We start from the raw sequence: 20,207 nt of genomic DNA on the forward strand, positions 1-20,207 counted from the left end.
GAGACACCATATATATGGTACATATATTTGCTTAGTAAATGCGCACATTTTTTGTGTATAGAATTTGCCACGCCCCTTTCCGCCCCCGTAATTTGAAAAAACTCGATTATCTCCCGTAATTTTTCACCTTGTCCATTCAAATTTGTCATACTTAAATTTGATACTAATATCCAGCAAAACATCAAATTTGATTAAAATCGGACAAAAAATACCCAAGTTATGCGTATAAACGTTTTTCCATAAGGCCGGAGATGGCCGTTGGCCGGTGGCGGCGCTAGTGTTCTCATATGCTTGGGTGAGCGAGATACTGAAATATGCTTGTAAAAAGCATGTGAATAGAATTTACTACGTAAATTTGTTATTACAAATTTGAAATTTTTGTTTTACTGGGTCGGCGAGATGGCTTACTTACTTCTTAAATGAATAAAGTATTAAAACCCACTGGCTTCTTTTCCGATTGTTAGCCTTATCTTTCAAAAATTATTTAAAAAAGTATTTATGGGTTTTACTTTCCGAAATAAACTTTCATTCACCTGATTTGGGCTTATTCATATTATTGTATCTGTTAACATTTTGCCAGTCGAGGAAAAATCGTTTACCTCACTTTGTTGTCAATCTGAAAGAAAGCTTCAACAAATTAAGTCCTCTGCTACATAATATTTCTGCACTTTGGAAAACAATGCCTGAAATTCTAGTAGCTTGCAGGGCCTGTGAACGCCAGGGGCTCCAGCGCCCATCAATTTATTATGGTACAAAAATGTTTCTTACTGGGAACCTCGTACAAAGGGACGCAGTGACTAAGAACTGCTACTCTACTTCATGAAATTTCATCTCGTAAATAAAAACTTTTTTCAATACTAAAAATTTCAAACGTTTCAAGAGACCCTTTAACGTAAGAAGTTAATGCATATAGTTTCAAACGTATCTTCCAAATAAAGGCCCTCCTACCTTGCGGGCCTACCGGGCATTTTCCCGAAATTTGATGTCTCTATCTGCAATACTTTTTAAGAAAAACAGTTTTATGTAAATTCTGGGGGCGTAAGGGGGCGTTAGGGGGCGTGGCCAAAATTCCAATGAACTCTATATATTTACATACCACACGAGTCTACATACCAAATTTGGTGGCTCTAGCTCTTATAGTCTCCGAGATCTGCGTGTTCATACAGACGGACGGACGGACGGACATGGCTAGATCGACTCGGTTGTTGATCCTGATCAAGAATATATATACTTTGTGGGGTCGGAGATGCTTCCTTCTGCCTGTTACATACATTTTGGCGACTTTAATATACCATTTCACCCTATGGGTGTATGGTATAATTATTTATTTTATCTTAGAAATCTAGTTTTCGACCAAAGTGCAAAGGCGACACATATTTAATAACTATAATTAGTAATTTCTTAAAATAAAAATATTTGTTTGTTTTTTTTTTTGTTTTAATGTTTTTCTTTATTTTCGTAATATATGTATGTATTTTTGTTGTTTGTTTTTTTTTTGCATTTTTTTGTTGTTTTTTTGTTGTTGTTTGTTGGTTTTTTATATATATATTTTTCTTTTTGTTTTGTTGTTTGAAAGGTGTTAGGAAAACAATGCAAAAAATTATATGATATGAAACTTATGTACTTATATAGAGAACCCTTTACAGTTATAGTTAGTTAGCTAAAATTAAATGTTTTTTTTTTTGTTTTTTGATTTGATTTTTGTGCTAATGTGAACAGTTTTTTGTTTTCTGATGCTGGCAATATGTTTTATATATACTTTTATTATTTTTCTTCTTTTTTTTTTTTGTTTTTTAAGCATTTTTCGAGATCGTTTTTATGTTTTGTAGTTTATTTTCGATTTATGTGGCGCTTGTTTAATAAAAAAAAGGCAAAACTTAAAAATACTTATGTGTAGATGTGTATAAAAAACGAGCACGACAAAAAAAAATATAGTTTATATTTATATATAATTTTAATACTTTGCAAAATAATTTTTTTTTGGGTATTGATCTTTACGTTTCGTTTTGGTTGCCTCATTGCGGGGGCAAGTTTGGGGCTTGTTTTTTGTTTCTTTTTTTTTTTTTTGTTTGCTAAAACTAAATATAAACTGAGCTTTGCATGTGCCTCGCCAAAGAAGTGTATAATTAAAAAAATTATAACATAAATTTAAATTGTGTGTCCTTGTGTGTGTGTGTGTGTGTGTGTGTGTGTGTGTGTGTGTGTGTGTGTGTCTGTGTGTGTATGGTTTAAGCTCATTTCAAATTGGTTTGGTTCCTTTCTGTTCTTCATGTCAGAAGTTTTTCGATTCTTTTTGGCGAAATGATTAACCAATTTTCTGTGTTCCATTTTCTTTCCTTTGATTCTCAAATGTTTGCAGTTTATAGAGTTGCCACTTTAAACTGCAAAAACTATGGTCACACTTCTATGCCCTATGCCAAGCATAGGGTTGCCACTATGGCATGGATGATAATCGTATTAAAATGGGCACATCTGCTGCTTTTGTTGCTTTTCACTAAGCTCAATGCGAAATCCTAAGAGTTTTTAATCAGAAGGTTCATCATACGTCTCAGCAAATGCTATAGACCACTGTGAAAAAATTATTTGGAAACTTCGTTGGGATAACTTTTCAGAATATTCATCTAGTAGGGTAGTTAGATGTACATTACATCACTCGTGTAATATCCATTTGAGTCAAGGGAAAAAGGCGTTGCCACCTTTTTGTATGATCATTGACGATTGAAAGTAGTGGAAAACATTTGAAAAAAAGGAATTTGCAATAACCCTAAGGGGAGTGGTTGGGGTGTGTGTTTGTGTGTATCGAAAAGTATCTGTTACTACATTTAGCCTGTATTTATATTGTAGTTTGTTGTAAGTATGTATAACTAACTGTATTTCTTTTTTTTCTATTTCGCACAATGTAAAATTTGTTTGCCACGTTCTGTGTCTATTTGGATTAAGATTTGAAATATGTTTGTGGTGTGGGTGTTTGTGTGTGTGATTAGTACATCTAATTATTACAAATAAAACATATATTTAGTATACACATATATGTATGTATGTATATTCAATATATGCAGATCGATTCATGCTTATAATATATACAAATACAGTTTCTCTTAATCGTAATACATATTATTCTTCATTCGTTAGCTTATGCTTTTGCTTTCGCATTCGTTTCCGCATCCGATTCATTTTCTTATGCTGAATTAACATGTTTTTGTTTTAGTTTGTTTTTCGTTTTTAATTGGTAAAATACATTCATATACATATATATTTATGTAAATTTGATTTAATATAATTGTTTGTAATAGCTAGTAGACAATTTAAATATATATATTTATTTAAATATACGAATTATATTAATTTTAATTATTAATATTATCTCCGCTTTTTGTTTTTTTTTTTGTTTTCTTTCTTTTTTTTCTGCAGTAATCTTTTTGCTTTTTAGTTGCGAATGCAAATCTTATTAAATATCTGTAATTATGGGCCCCATTGAATTCTCGTAACCGGTTATAGGACCAAAATATCGGCGCTAAAACCTATCGAAGGAATTCGATAGAAACCTCTCTACATACCTTAGACCATATCATTTTTGCAATTACATTCATTCATAAAAAAAATAAATTGAATTGATTGATTAAAAATTAAAAAAAAAAAACATTTCTTTCTAACATAATATACAATTTATACTATAAATAATATTTTTTTATATATAGAGGTGTATATATATATATATGTATATATATGTATGTGTATGTATATAGATAAGTATGTAAAACACTTTCACTTGATGTGGGGTTGGGATTGGTACAGATTTTTTTTTCGTCTTTTGTTTTTAAATTGTTTAGGGAGAGGAATTTTTTTTTTGTTGTTTTTTCCTTTTAATTTCAAAATTTAATGTTCGCTTAAGGCTAATATTCCGTTTCTTAATGCATTCGTAGTACCTAATTATCGATATAAGTATATATAGGTTTACATATATTTCTATATCCATATATAATCTGATTTCTTTCTAAAAAAAAAAAAAAAAAACTTAAAGAATCGCGAGTAGTTTAATAGATGTTAATATTAAAACTTGAATTCTTCTTTGCTGCTCATTCATTCTTCTAATCTATTCTCCTCTATCTGCTGTCTTCTTTGTTCTCTTGTTCTTTCTTATTTAATTTTTTTTCGGATTTCATTTTTGCAAATTGAATTTCTCTAAAAATCTACAATTCAGTCGTTTGGCACACACACACGCTATCGATTCATGCAACCAAGGTGGCAACGCTGTGCCTCTTATTTATGTATTGGTTTATGCAGTGTTGCATATTCTCATCTCTTTCTCCATTTCGCGATACTGTACTTTCACGTTCTATGTTCCGGCGTTTCGTTTCGCGACTTCTATTCTTTACGGAGGAAATGGAAATGGGAGTGGAAATATTTTCTCTTTGTTTAATTTTTAAATTTAAAGGCAATTGAATTGTCGTTTTTTTTTCCTTTTCTTCTTTTTTAGTTTTTTCCTTTAATTGTTAGCAGCTAGCGCTTAAACCTCGGTGCCATCTTCGCCCTCATCGTCAAAGAGTTGACTTGTACTACCCTGACCCCGTAAAGTTGTCGTTACGGACATCTTCTTTTTGGGCTTCGGTGGTGGTCGCGGGGGTATTTTAGCCACTTTCGGGGAATCACCGATATTCGCGGTGGCGCCATGAGTCGGCGAGGCCGATGACCCTACCCCGCTAATTGTATTTGCTGGCAATATGGTTATGCCATGACCATGATGATGCCTACCTCCACCATACAATGGCTCCGAATCGGAAGCGAAAAGATGCTGCTGTTGCTGCTGCTGCTGTTGCTGCTGCTGTTGTTGCTGTTGCAGTTGCTGCTGATGTATCAATTCATGTATCGGCTCATAGATCTTGCTGTTATTCGCCGCCGAGGCCACCGAAGTGAGACTGGGCGTGGCCGGCAATGGCCGATCCCGCATTGTATACTGTTGTTGCTGCTGCTGTTGCTGTTGCTGCTGTGCTCCTGTACTGCTGCCATTCACCTTATTCAAATTGAGGGTAGAATTGCCTCCAGCTGTGGTACGCAAACCCAAATTATCATAGACCGGCTCGGCTTGCAATTCGGCTGTAGTGGCCGTTCCCGTCTCACTGGGATTGGGCGATGTGGGCGATTGGAATTCACTCAAATGCGTTGCCGCCACCGCCGCCGCAGCTGCTGCCCCCGAAGTGCTTGGGGCCCAACTGGGTACACGGGGTTTTCGAGGTATGGTCATGTAACCTTGTTTCATTACCACAGCCGTTGCGGCTGGTGAATAAACCACTGGGGCTGGCAGAAATGGTGATGCTTGCGAGGATTGCTGATGCTGCTGCAAGGCCGCCAGCTGCTGCTGTTGTGCCTGCTGCTGCTGCCGGCTGTTTGCCAGATTTGCTATCAATGCGAGATTGCGAGTCTTGGGATGTTGGAGCGTCATGAAGCCGTTGTGTGTGTGGGCCGCCGTCAGTGTGGTTGTACCATAGATGCCGTGCGGAGTCATGTGAGCATAGACGGGACTGGTTAGCGGTGGTGGCGAACGTATGCCATAGATCACCTGATCGGGTATATTAGATTGCGACGATTGCATCGATGGCGAAGTAGGTGGCACGCGTGCCGGAAAGGCCAGCAAGTCGGGTGGTAAACTATTGCCATACGTATCATCCACATAGGTGTGACGAGAGCGGGGTGTGGTTGTTGTATCCGAAAGGGCCACCGAGTGTGTCTCATCGTCCCGAGAATGATTGGCCACTGCGAAAAGAGAAGTAAGAAATTAACAAAATGAGTAATCAGGGCTTTAGGCATAAAGTTTTAGTAGCTAATATCCATTCCATGTGTTGCATTTATCTTTCAATTTACTAAGATGGCTAAACGACCAAACAGAGTGCATTCTAGCATTATTAGGTACTCACTTTGTCTAACCTAATGTACGTTGAGAGAGTTAGAGAAAAGGACAATTTACGCAATTTGATCTATTTAATGAATAAATATTAACAGTCCAATGACAAAACACTTTGATAATTTAACCTTATCCCATTCTCCTCCGCACACTTATTATTTCCACAGCATTAGCCAACACTAGATATCCCCTCACCACTCACTCCCTGGTTGCACACACACACACACACAAGGGTCATACGAAAAGAAGCCAATACAAACACACGAACAAAGGCCAACGGATGTTTGTTTTGAAATTTTCGATTTGCCAATTGCCGCAGATGGCAATTGAATTGCCAACGACAATTGAAAAGCCAATTGAATGCAATTGATGCAGTTTGCTATCGTTGGTGTTGTGTTGGCTGCTCGTTTTATGAGTTAAGAGGAAGTTGGTGAGCGGGGTGAGTGAAAGGGTTTGAGGGCAGCAGATGGAACATTTGTTGACATGCCGTATCGCATTATAGCTGAGACTCCAGCTAACAGATAATGTTGACTGTCCAAATGAATTTAGTTTAAGAAATATGCAACTAACAATTCATGACATTATAAAAGATTTCTCTTCCATTTTACGTTCTGCTGAATTTGGAGTTAGCTTTAAAATTTCCCAAACAAAATTCATAAAACTAATTCCAATTCACAACAAAAAATAGAGTGCAAATACTTCTACTTCTCTTCTACTTTTAAATAATGTTTCTTAATTAAAACTTTTTGCTTTGAATTTAATTTAATTTACGGGTTTTAAGCCACAGCCTAAAAGTATGCAAGCAATTAGTATTGTCACACGAAAATAATATGACGCCAAGCTTGGAAATTCTTAAATGATTAATTAAATTTGGCAAAAATCAAACGACAGCTAACAATTTTAAACTCCCGATTAATGTTTAGTCTATAGAATTTCTCTGTTTCATTTGTTACATTTTAGAAATGTTTTTTTTTTTAACTTGGTCTACTTACCATATACTGTTTCGTCCAACAACGTTTTCTTAATCTCATGCCCATCATCACCACCATCAACACTCTCGATATCCGTACGCCTGGGCGGCTTCTCCACCGGATTGACTTCGTTGAGCAAACTCTTCTGCATTTCCATTATAACCGAACCCTCGAGCATTGAGCCGTTGTGAGTTTTCTCCAATTTGGATGATATCAAACCATCGTTACTCATCATGGTGTTGTCCTTTTGATAGGTCTTAATGCGGCGACAATACCAGAATAGAGTCAGTACGGAAACGATAAGCAACAGGAGAATCGAAGTAGTGATAAGGCAGATAATGAGAATGACGTTGGTCTGGGGATCACTGGTCGAGGCGCCAATGGAGCCACTCATGCCGCCCAAATTGAGGCCCAATCCATCGCCACCGATAACACCGCCATAGTCTCCATTCACCAAGAGTTGGAACTCGGCCTCGGCTTTGCCGCCACGATTATCGGCTATGCATATGTAGGAACCCTTGTCAGATGGTCGTACTCCAAAAATCCTCAGCTCCGATGTCATGGCCTGACGATAACCCTGTTCGATGGTGTTCAGCACTCGTATCCTTTGATCATTCAGATTGACCGGCCTCTTGTTGTACACCCAAGTGACATTTGGCCTGGGGGTGCCAACAATTTGGCAGGGCAATGTGATATTGTCGTGATTGGCCTCGACAAACGAACGCACCGAACCCAAAATTCGTGGGCGACAGGCAAAGTTTTCAGTGGGCACTTCGCTCCAGAGTTTACCCCGCAGCTGAGGCGGTTCCTGGCAATCGGTGGGCGGTGTATACAATCTCTTTGATATGGCAAAGTCGCGAAACTCTTGCAGCTCACAACTGCAGTTCCATTGATTACTTTGCAGCGACAGCGAGGTCAATTTTTGCAGATCCTTGAACGTTTCCTTGTGCAGGTGGGTCAATTGATTCTGATCCAGAGCAATGCTCGACAGAGGCAACGATCCAACAAATACTCGCAATTGGACCTGCTTGAGGCGATTATTTCGAAACTCGACACGTACCAGAAAACTCAAATTCACAAATAGATCATTTTGCAAGACTTCAATCTCATTATTATTAATGAGAACATTCCGCAGCTTCTCCAATCCGGCAAATGTACCAGGATGTAAATCACGTATATGATTGTTCGATAGATCCAGTTCAATTAATATCTGTAAGCCACGAAATGCCTCTCGATGGACCTCCTGTATGGTACAGTTGCGCAAATAGATCTTATGCAAATTGGGCAGATCGGCCCGCAGGAACTCTTCGCTACGAAGTTCGGGTATCTGATTAGACGAAAAATCAACCACTTGCATTTCATTGCTCATATTTTGTGGGATTTTGATGAGTTTCTTATTTTTACAGTCCGCCGACTTCTTGCCCGAATTCCAATGGCAGTGACAACTGCTGCAATTCTGCATCCAATCCGTGTGGGCCATTGTCTCTTGGAGTAGAATGACAAGTAATACTAGATAGATGCCCATTAAACGGCCAAATAGCCGCTGATTTTTTTGCTCTTTCAGTTCCATTTTCATTTGATTGGTTACTGTGGTATTTGCTTCTCTTTTCTTTCTTAGATAATCCCAACACGTTCCAGCGCAGCGTTGAAGCTACCTAATCCTGTGCCTGTTTTCCGTTTCAGCGTTTCCTTTACGCCCTTTTGCGCGCGTTGCGTGTCACGTATTTTTTAAGCTGCTCCCCCGTTCCTTTGGCCAGACGGTGATTAGGGGGGAGTAAGCCCACTGTTTTCGATGGGTTTTGTTAATCCTTTTGACGCCTTGTTAATTTGATTTTTTTCTTCCTTCTTACTTGTTTGCTCCCTTACAGAGCAGTGTGCGGGTGTGTTTGTGTGTGTGCGTTCGACAGACAAGACTGTGATTAATTAATGTCCCTTCAGAGACCCTTTTTTTTCGTCGTCGTTGCTGTTCATTCGTTGTTGTTCCTCGCAATTAGCAGCCGCACAGCATTTCCAACTGGAAAAAGATGTAAAGAAAACAAAATTGTGTAGATTAGTAAAAAGTTAACCAGCAAGAAAGAAAAGCCAACATTTTAAACAAAAATTTAAACGACCTTTTTTGAAAATCATTTACCGTTTACAGTGGATCGATCCTCTATTATTATGTACATATATAGTCAACTTTTGTAAGATTAGAATGGAAGAAAGTTGGAACTAAAAGTTTGTGTTCTATGTTTTCTAATGAATCGGTCTAATAATATTTGTACGAGCTTCTCCAGAGTTCAAAAAACCTTTTGGTTTCATGGATCTGGACAAATTTTTCCGCCTAAGATTGTGAAAGATTTATGCAAAGGTCAATGTAAGAATCATTTATTGAATAATTGACAAATGACTGAAGAAAACTTTTAAAAAACAAAAGGGACAAACCAGAAACCAACAACCAACCACAACAGCAACAACAACAACAAAAATAACCACATACTGGTTTTTCTTTTGCGCTTTTTCTTGGCTTAATTTCTGGCTCAACAAGAAAAAGTGGTAAGGCGGCTGGAGGAAGGCAGGGATGCTTGGAGGATGGTCGTCAGGTGGGACTTGATTAATGAAAATGTTGTTAAAGTCTGACAGCAGTTTGCGGCTGTCTAACTGACAACTTTTGCCACGCCCACCTGCTGTGCGCTCTGCGGTACGGATAACAAGAGGATCCAAAGAGAGGAATGCGTAGGATAACAAACAAAAAAATAAAACAAAACCCACAAAAAAAAAGAAACAGGCGAAAAAAAGTGTGAACAAGCAACATGACAAAATTCTTTGTTAAAGGAAAACTCAAGCTGAGGTTTTCTTTTTGGTTGCAATTTTAATTAAATACTGATTCCCGTCTTCACATCTCCCGCATGGTCCATTTTCCTGTAAATATATTCCTGTCTCAGTTTTCATCATGTAACGCTTTCAGTCAGTGGAGGCAACCGCAAATGTTTGCGGCAATCCTCATCATCCTCCTGTTGCTGTTGCTGCACCCCAACACGGTTTTTCCCCAGAGAAGGCAAACACAAATAAAATACGCGCATTATCATTGTAAAGTTTGGACCCCAAAAATAAATTATTTACAAATTAATAGCAATTGCAATCACATTTTAGTTGCTAAATGCAACAGCAACTGCACTGGCGATAATCAGTGCCAACAATTTGGCTAGTTTTTGGCTTTTGTGTACCAGACTTTAATGCTTTGTGATACAATGTGGACTTTTAATTGAACACTACATATTTGGCTTTAGCTTAATAGCTACTAATAAGGATCAAGATCATGATTTTGATTAGATTTACTTAAGGATGGCTTTTGCTTAGTAGGCCAAAAACCTACTCAATATTCAAATTATTTTAACTTGAATACAGTTTGAAAAGAACAACCTAAAGTTAGAAGTTTCATTAAATACTTTGAATGGAATGTTTGGTTGCCAAAGTAGTCACTACTTAAATAGTAAAATGATAAGTTAACAATTTGAGTTGCCATTAAGTTAAGTTTTAGTCTTTGATATCATTTGAACTTTTCCCCCCCTCTCCGACATCAGGACTGATATCCCGCATCAACATTTACAAGTTTTTTTGTTGCTAAGCGATGATGTTGGTTCGCCTCCTTTTCGTCCTTGCAATCATCCTTCTGCAGTTTTCTACCTATCCAGCCCTTTCAAGCCATTTTTCTGCTCACAATCGACCCATAAAACGCGGTTCGTTGAGGGTTTTTCTATGTATTTTCTTGTTGTTCTTGTATTTTTTTTTTGTTTTTGGGTGTTTGTGTGTGTGTGTGTGCATTTGTTTGTGCACATTTTGCGCCCGTTGCTTTTGTTGTTGCTGTGTCAGCGGTTTTTGTTCGTTGGCAAGAGAAAAAACCTCAAAACAAATTAAATATGCAAATAAAAAGGAAAGAAAAATGCTGCAATTTTGCGCTTTGTTAAATATTTGCTCAATGGGTTTTTACCATTTGCATTGTTTACTGAGCAGAGACGAGACGAGACAAGGAGAGGAAAGGAAACAAAGTGGAGACGATAGCAGTCATGTGAAGTGAAATGATGTAGAGGTACGTAGATGCTGGATCTCAGAATGGATGCAGATCGAAAACAAATTCTAGGGCAAAATTGGATGTTCCTTCATTTAAACATTTTCACTCTTTCCACGAACATTTCCAATAGCTCCTGCCACAGCATTCATGCATCTATTACCTACTAAATAGATAACAGGATCTCATGATCGAAGGGAACTTAAATGGCTGTCAATTTGTATTTGTGTTTAGCCCTCGAGGCATGTACGTCTTTATTTCCTTTAGTTCAGCTCTTCCCATTATCATCAATTGCTGCCATTTCTGCCTAGGTGACCCTAGGTGATATACCCTTTACATTCATTTCGCCAATCAGGCATATTAAGATCGAAGACAACCACAAACCATGGTTAACTTCTCTGATAATGGCCCGCGACTTTGCGTGTGTGTTTGAGCTTTTGGTGTGACAATTAAAGTGTGGTAGATTTCGATACAGGGTATATCGACATTGGCATCCTGGTTTAATGTAACGATTCGTTTGTTTTTGCTGCTGCTGTTGCTGTCATTTTATTGCCATTTGCGGTTGTAATTGCTATATAGAGAGAGAAGTGCCACGCCTCCCGCTACCCCCTTTTGGCCTCTGACCATTTAGCTAGCCCGGTTGTGTCTATTGTCAGCTTAAATCGATTTGAACAAATTTAATTGCTTTGGTTTGGTTGCTGCTGCTGCTGTCGCTGCTGCTGCTTCTACCCATTTCCATTTTATTCGTTTTTTTTTTTGTTTTTTTTGGGTTCGATTTTTATGCGCTTTTTGTTTTGAGCTTTTTTCTCGTCGTATTCCAATTGGCAATTGCTTTTTAAGTGTGTTTCGTGTTTCAGTCTCTTTCTATCTCCCGCTCTCTCCGTCTGACTTGTTCCCTATCTTTTTGTGCGACAAAAGTTGTTGAACCGTCAAAAAATGGACAACAATTTCCACTCGTTGCCGCCAACGTCGTCGTCGTCGTCACAACAATTTGTTGCTAAATGAAGCGCATTTCTTTTTTGTTACTTTTGTTTTTACATTTGTTAGAACAAATTGAAAGCCTATTTGCAAATTGTTTTTATGTACCATTTAAGTTTTTGAGTATCAAAGAAAAGCCGTTTGCCTGCTCGGTTAGTCACGCCTAATGATGGCATAAGCGATATGAAATGGAATCGACAGATCTGGCAGTTCTACGCGAAATCTGAAGCAGGAAGGATCTTATGAAAATGACTCTGTTTCTAGAAAATTACTCTTGCCTATATGAACTTTTGACTGTTCTCCAAGCACACATTTTACTCATGTGATTAAATACAATTGTCTTGGAAAACATTTTAAATTAAAACTATGCACTAATTGTCAATCGATCGTCTCGTCGATCAATGTTAAAGATGTTGATCTATTGCTTTCAATGCTGACCTAGCGTTTTATTTAGACCAATTAGGTATAGATTGGGTAATAAACGGAAAATGAAACTAGCTTCTTATAATTTTAAGTGGTCTATGGGAACATAATCTCTGACTGTCGGTGGTAAGTGCTCGTTAGTGAGCACACCAAGTCATGTCTTGGAATTCTATCCTCAATATTTGGCTCTGTATTCTCTTTACCCAATTTGCACTTATTTAACGTGATTGAATATTTCGTTGATAGCAATTACCTGTCTTGCCGGAAGATATCTGTTTCTGATTTTGAGTGAAGCGTTTGCAACTAACATGGATTTTACCAATGAGCTTAAAACATGCCAAAGTCAGAGGTAGGCAAAAATACCTACTTGAAACGGAAATTGAAAGGATGCCAAAGATTTGACTCGACTCGACTCCACTCGACTCGTCTCGACTTTTTTTTGCAGTTTTCTTGGTACATTGCAAATGCCAAGGAAAATTGCAACAGCAACAGTAAAATAGAAGACTCACTTTTTCGTTCAGATGAATTTTGTTTGCTTTGAAGTTGCCAGACTTCTTTTAGTCGATTATGCATCTGTATTTCTGTCGGCTGTCATGCCTCTCTCTCTTTCTCTCTCTCTCTCTCTCTCTCTCTCTCTCTCTCTCTCTCTCTCTCTCTTTGGCAATCATGAGGGAAATGCAATCAAAATTTTAACCACTTTTTCAAATAATCAAATATTCCATTATCAATTTGTTGTTTCGATTCAATTGAGCAACAGCAGTGACTGATTTTATATCCCATTGTCTCTTCTTTTTTTATTTCAAGTAATACATTTTAATATTGTTTCTAATCTAACCGAACTAATCCTTGTATTAGACGTTAAAACTTTCACTAAGAAAAAAGAAACCCCAACCGAGATAGAGACAAAAAATGTGGTTGAGAGGAGATTGAGTAGTTTGCAGCTTACCAAAAAGAAAGCAAAAAAAAATTGCTTTTCGTTTCAAGTTAAACGATACCGAGAGAAAGAGTGATTGGAGTGGTCCTTCATCCTTTGCCACGTTTAGCTAAAAATTCATTTTCTTGGCTGGCAAAGTTTGAATTTAATTTGAACGCCAATAGTCTAGACACTTCACCCACAACTACGTGGTTCGACTTGATTGGAATTGTGTTCACAGTTTGAGTTTCAGTTAGGGGAAAACTTGATTGCTCCTGCTGCTGCTGCTCTTGAAGCTCTTGGGCTAACTATTTTAGGTAACACCATCTGGGTCCAGGATGTAGCAAGCAAAACCACTATAGACAGCTGGACAGATAGATAGACAGATAGATAGACAGACAGACAGACAGACCAACAGATAACCGCACAGTCGATCCATCGACGACCCTACAGACGACCGGATGCAGCAGGCGAAGGTGGTTAATTCAAAATTAATTTTTCGTAGGGTCATCCCAAACAGTTTCCTCTACATATTAAGTGCTAATACTTTGTCAATTATCTAAAGTTACCCAAAAGTGTTGGACGTTAAGAACTATCTAATTGAACTTAAATTGTACATATTGTTTCGACAAGTGATTATTCAATTAGGTTTTAAATCGGGGATAAGGATACGTTTCGGTTTGTGTGATTACATTTAAGTTTTGGCGTACATTTCGTCTTGTTTCTTATCAAGATCTTTATGAGTATTATAATATAATGATATAGAAATATATAAACACACACACACACACATTGTATACCTACTTAAAATATTGTACGATATCTGGACACATGTTTCCGTCGATTTCAATCGTTCCGACCAAATGTAAATTGTTTATGTAATGGCCGCACATTTGACATATTCGTAAAAACAAATACAAATACAAAAAAAAAAAAAAAAACGAGAGAGAGGAAGGGAAAGAGAGTGAAAAATAAATGGGTAAAAGTGGCAATACAAAAAAAAAGAAGAAGAAAAATGTTTAGCATTAATGAACTTTTTGCCTGAATGGACACACAATGACCAGGCATAAAAGTAAAGTGAACATGTCAATAATAGATGAAAATAGGCGATGAAATTCACATGAAACATTTCTGTGTGCGTGTGCGTGTGTGTGTGAATGTGTGTGTTTATTTTTTTTGTTGCGTGGAAGTTTGGGTAGTATCCTATCCTCCCTACAATTGGCCAGACCAGAAGAGCAAATGCGAGAGAGTGGACAATCATAAAATTGGCCACACGCCTGACCCATTAATAAGTGGAGTGGATACCAAACAACTGACCATTGATGACCGGTCATTTCGAAAGCATAAATAAAGCATATTCGTTCGACTTTTGTATGATGAATGCCCACAGTCCATCGAGTGGGCGGAAGGGAAGTAGAAAACGTCCGCCAGACCTTTGTACTATGGGATACAAGGCAATTTAGTGAAGAAGCTTAAACACGTCTAAAGAAGGCATTAAATTAAGGTCTAAAGTTGTTGGGTTTTAGACTCATTAAAATATAATATATAGTTTAAGAAATTCTTGATGGAATAATCATTTTTTGTTAGCTTTCTATGCCTGTCAGGCCCATTGTAGAAATTGTGTGTTGGAATATGGTGTGTAAATTATATTGTCCATTTTGGTATATGATATGATTGATGAACTTTTTGACATATGCAACCTATAGAGAACAACCTATGTATATACAAGTCAGTACATACATACATGTGCATGTCTATGTGTATGTGTTAGTGTATAAATGTATGTATGTATGTAAGTACGTGCCATGGACCTATAAAGAGCGATCAACTTCAGTCCCTCATCTTCTGTATATTTCCTCTTTCCTCTCCCTCTGTCCATAAGTTACTTTCGGTGCCTCCTAGCTTCCTTCCGTTTCTCCATGTGTTTCAACCAGAGTTTTTATTATTATGCATATTAAGCACATGTCATTACGTGAGTGCCTCCGTCCGAGCTCGCACACACACACACACACACATTTATATGATGTATATGTGCGTCGCATTAAGTGCACGTCCGTCCAACAACGACGACAACAACAACGAGAGAAAAATGGAGAAATAAATTAAATTGTATTACCAAAATTGGCCAAAATGTTGGCACAAAATTACCAAATGCGCGCAATTTTCTGTGTAGCAGTTTTCTGGCACAAAATGGCAACAGGCAACAGCCAATTGGAAGCGAGTGAAATGCATCATAAACGGTGATGGGTGGGAGGATTGGCTGTGGCTGAGGGCTGAAGCTGCCGTTTAACTACTGCCGACACATTAGGCATCTGCGGTGTAGTGTGGATCAATCAATCAATCAATCAATCGATCAACTATATGTCAAAACTAAACATAACCAAGCGAAACCAAAAATTTGAAAAAATGTCAATGTCCTAGAAAGTCCAAAACAAAGGCGAATACTCGAATAGTTTGTTTTATTCAACTAACTATCTAGAATGCACATATCGATATCGTATACAATTGTTAATCATTTTTAAAATAATATGGAAAATTAACGTAAATAAATTTCCCAAATTTTAAAAAACATCCATTAGTTTTCATTATTTGTTAAATTATATGACGACCGACGATCACAAGGACTAGAGGGTCATAATTATGTTATATTCACAATCAGATGTAAGATAATTGTTGGCCATTAAAATTACCGATAAATCTTTTTTAATGTATGTTATTATTGAATATTTAAGATTATCAGGAAACCTTTAGGAATTATCGTAGAATGGTGAATGGGGAAAGGAACCAAATAGCCAAGCATTTTAAATTCAATGTGTGACACTATTCCATAGTATTTCGCAGGATGGCAAAAACACTTTTCTCCTGTCTTGAAAGAAAAAACTCTCCTTCTAGCTCATAAGTTTTTTTTTTTTTTTTTTTTTTTTTTTTTTGCTAAAAATCAACGATTTTTTTGGTTGGCCCTTCTCTCTTTTGTTAAATTAAATGCCATAATTCATAACTTTGAGGCTTCCAAGGATATATGACAATCCTTTTTAGCTGCTTTTTTTGCCGTTTTGTCGTTTTGTTTCTGGTGCTTCCACTTCAACTTCCACTTTTGTCATGAAATTTATGTGCATATGCATTAACATATGGCAGATTGTGTGGCAGTAGCAAAATATGAACTGGAAGAAGAAGGCCTTTGCCTTATCTTCCATATATGTGTATATATTTAGGATGTACGTATGTAGTATATAACTACTGCACATTCCTACCTCTCGTTATCCATCTACCCTCCACTCTGTCTCTATGTAGTCTCTGCCCCATCTCTAGCTGGAGTACTTGGGCTGCTAACAAACTTAACAAATGAGCGCTTGAAACTTGTCTATGACCAGAAAAAGTAAAACAACAACCAAAAAGCTGCCTAAACTCTGGCGCCAAAACTTTGTCAAAAACAAAATGTGTCCGAAAGAGAAATAGACAGAGAGAGAAAGAAAGAGAGAGAGCTGGAGTTGGAGTTGGAGTTGAAATTGGCGGTAGAGTGAAACAATAGGACCAACAGCCGTAAAGGCTAAAGCAAATAAAATTACTATTGTCTCACCCCGGGCCGATGCCTTCTGCCCATCACTTCCCTCCCCCCACCTTCTCGCCTTTGACACTCTGTTACGAATGACAGCTGCAAATAAATGAGAAAAAGCTGACATGAAAGAAAAAATCCAACTAAAAATCATAGAAACATAAAGAAAACCTACAAAACTAAAACTAAAAAAAAAGAACCAAATATGCAAATTCGAGTATGTCAAATGGAAATTTCTGCAAGAAAAACAAAAAGGAAATTCAACAAATGCAAAAAAAACAAAGTGTAAAGTGGTTGGACTATAAAATAAAGTTGCCTAGATTCATATATATGATATGGAGTCAAAATTAACTAGATGAATGAAAGAATAAAAATTCCATAATTCAATTGGTGATGCCGACACAAAAGATACCCTCTGACAGATATTCAATTTAATTTCTTGTCCAATTTTAAGAAATCCATAAACAGTAATTAAAATTAGTTAGACTGAAACTATTGTTTTATTGACGATTTTAAAATATAATTGAAATATTTAAGCTGAAATTCTGAATTCAACCTTGAGAGCTGGGAATAAGAAATTAATTTGAGATCTTTTTGATTTATCAGTTCCCTTGAAGACCCACCACTGGCGCCTTGCTAAATGCTTTAAAGGAGCTTAGGGAAAGGGTCTTTTGTTTCTTTTGGCAATATTCGTCTCAATTACTTGATAAATTTTCTTTCAGTGTAAAAGACAGATGCTTTCACTGGACTGTCACATAGTAAACTGGAAAATTTGAACAATTTTTGTTGTTTTCTGACCCCGTCGTAAATCTATCTTGATGGCAAATGGAGGAGCCACAACAGTATGTGCATATGTACATGTATGTGTGTATATATGAATGTTTGCATGGTTGTATGTATGTGCGGGTAGATATAAATTCCATTGCATCATCAAGTCAAAAGAAAATTCAAAGAAACCACAAATTGCTGTTAGCAACGACAAAGTGGAGAATCGTCCACGATGACCATTACCACTAACACCAACACCAACAGCAAGACCAACAACAACGCAATGCAAGAATGTTGACAGTATAAATGTTGGCTCTAGCCCCCGCATCGGTTGGCTGTCGGGGCCCTCAAGTGTATGGAATGGTCGGCCAATGTCTAATGTCTAATGCCTAATGCGAAATGGCGGCATGTGCAACTAACAGGTTGCCTGCCAAGTCAAGTCGTTGTATTAATAGCAAGCAGATTGAGACACAGCAAACAAAAGGGGGTGGGTGGGTCGTTGAGGGGCAATATGGAGGCGGGAGCTGACAATGTGGATGGGGGGAGGGGCTGTGGTTAAGTTGTGGTTACAATGCTTAGGCTTTGTTTACAAGCAATCTCGTTCAATATGCATGAGATACAAAACGCGAAGCATACAAACACACATATACACATGGATATACACATGTGTTTGTAATGACTAGCCATATCGAGGGGATGGTTGGGCAAGAGAATCAATGTATGTGAATGTTACAATACAAACACACTCACACTCACACACACACACACACACGGAAGGAGGCCAATGCAAATGTTAACTGCAATTCATCATTAGTTCAAGATTTACGTTCAATCAGCTGATAAGTAGGCAACGATTTTCGTTCAACATTTATTCCTAATGAATTGTTAAACATTGCGAATTTCCTTGCCAAATTTCATGTAAAACATCATTTAATGTATCAATAAAGGCAGTAGATCAATATGCATTAGCATATGGATCTAGACTTATTGTAGACATTTAAATATTCATAACACAAGAAACTTTCAACCTTCGTCTTCTAACTGAAACCCAGGGCTTTGAACCCATTTGAGTGGAATTGCAGGAGCCTAGAAAACTTCTTTCAAAAGCTCTTAACAAATGGAAATGAAATTAATTTTTCAAGCAATTCTGTTTTTTTGTTGTTGTTTTGTTTTGAACTTATTGCGATTTAAGGTAGCTTTTTTTGTTCTCTTTGTGTTCTTCCTTTTGGCTGTTTCGTTTTCGTTTTGTTTAGCCCAATTTTGTGTGGTCGGTTTTTGGTCTAGCCAAACCGGATGTGGGCTTTGACCTCACTTTGCCAGTGAGGATTGTTGTTATTGCCTTTGGTGCTATTTCTGCTGCTCTGAGGCCAATACGGCGTATGAGCAACGTAGCAAAAAGTCAGAGGCTGCGAGCGAGAGCGAGAGCGAGAGAGAGAGAGAGTGTATGTGATGTAGAGAATTTTTAGCTAGGCATTTACGAAAATTTAGATATATCTACATATGTATGTATGTATATATTATATACATAGAATGCAAGTGATAGAATGTCCTTCTCCGCTAATTCATTTCATCGAGGTACTTTTGGATTTTTTATTTTACTTTTTACCTCTCAACTTTCGTCTATCGCTTGTGTCCTGTTGATGAGTTATTTAAGCTATTAAACAATACATATTTTTTATTGTTTTCCCTGTTGTTTGTAGAGCCAGCTTTTGCCAGCACAGCAGCTGTGGTACAGAGCTGGTGCTGAGCTTGAAAAATTACTTTTGACAGAAGATCCCATATTATTAATACCTAAAACGTAAAGTGCTTGTGCAGATTGTTTGAGCTTCTGTCCTGTCTTCAATATGTCCTTGATATTTGCCTGATGGCTCTCAATCAGTAATAATTTCTGATACCTGTCCCCTCCCTCCTATTCCATCAGAACTAAGTCTCTGGCAGCCATTCGGCTTCTTTTCTATTGGCCATGCTAAAGACCTGTGGGTTAAACCGGAAAAGCATTTTGAACCCTTTTTTTCTGTTTATTTTGGTTTTTCTCCTCAAATCTCGAGACAACAATTTTTATGGCATAAAATTTTAGTTCTGGTTTTTATTGTTCTTCTTTAGTTTATTCATGTTTTTCTTGTCGCTTAGTGAAAAAAGATGAGAAAAACACCCAGGAAAAGTAAATTGCCATTTCTCTTTTCTAAGCAATTTTTTTTACTGCCGTTAAGGGAATGTGTTTATTTATACACACATATACAATTTTTCGCACAGTGTAAAAAGGAAAAAAATACCATCTAGCGACATTCAAAGTGAGCGGGCAGAGAAGAAGTAGAGCCATTTGTCGCGTCTAGACGACCACGACGGCGACTACTTTGATGTTGAGACCAACAACGACAACAACAAAATGTTTGAAAAATAGATAGAATAGAAGAAAAAGAACACAAACACACACACACACAAACACACACTTTCAAGACGAAGTCTGAGCTGCTTAGTAATTTCATTTCTCTCTTTCTCGTTCACTATCAATGTAAAGCTAAGCTCTTAGTTAGTCTGCTTCAGTTGCCTCCCACAACTCAACAGAACGAAGGCGTTGACAAATTGATAAGAAAGAGAACAATATGGCTATGACGTCACTGCTTTATCCTGACAAATTGGCCAGTCTTGTGCAA

General features: G+C 37.4%; 1 protein-coding gene across 1 annotated transcript in view; it reads right to left on the reverse strand.

The window, feature by feature from the left end:
• Window positions 1–4,463: 4,463 nt before the first annotated feature.
• Window positions 4,464–20,207, reverse strand: part of LOC6652805 — a 44,467-nt gene continuing 28,723 nt past the window's right edge. Inside the window, exons 4-5 of the mRNA XM_002075411.4 lie at window positions 6,892–8,884; window positions 4,464–5,751 (exon numbers count right to left, since the gene is read on the reverse strand). Of these exons, the coding sequence (XP_002075447.3) occupies window positions 4,508–5,751; window positions 6,892–8,446 (2,799 nt within the window). The 5' untranslated portion in view covers window positions 8,447–8,884 and the 3' untranslated portion in view covers window positions 4,464–4,507. The remainder of the gene's footprint in view (window positions 5,752–6,891; window positions 8,885–20,207) is intronic.

Source organism: Drosophila willistoni (assembly GCF_018902025.1).
Source record: "Drosophila willistoni isolate 14030-0811.24 chromosome XL unlocalized genomic scaffold, UCI_dwil_1.1 Seg142, whole genome shotgun sequence".
Taxonomy (NCBI): Eukaryota; Metazoa; Arthropoda; class Insecta; order Diptera; family Drosophilidae; genus Drosophila; species Drosophila willistoni.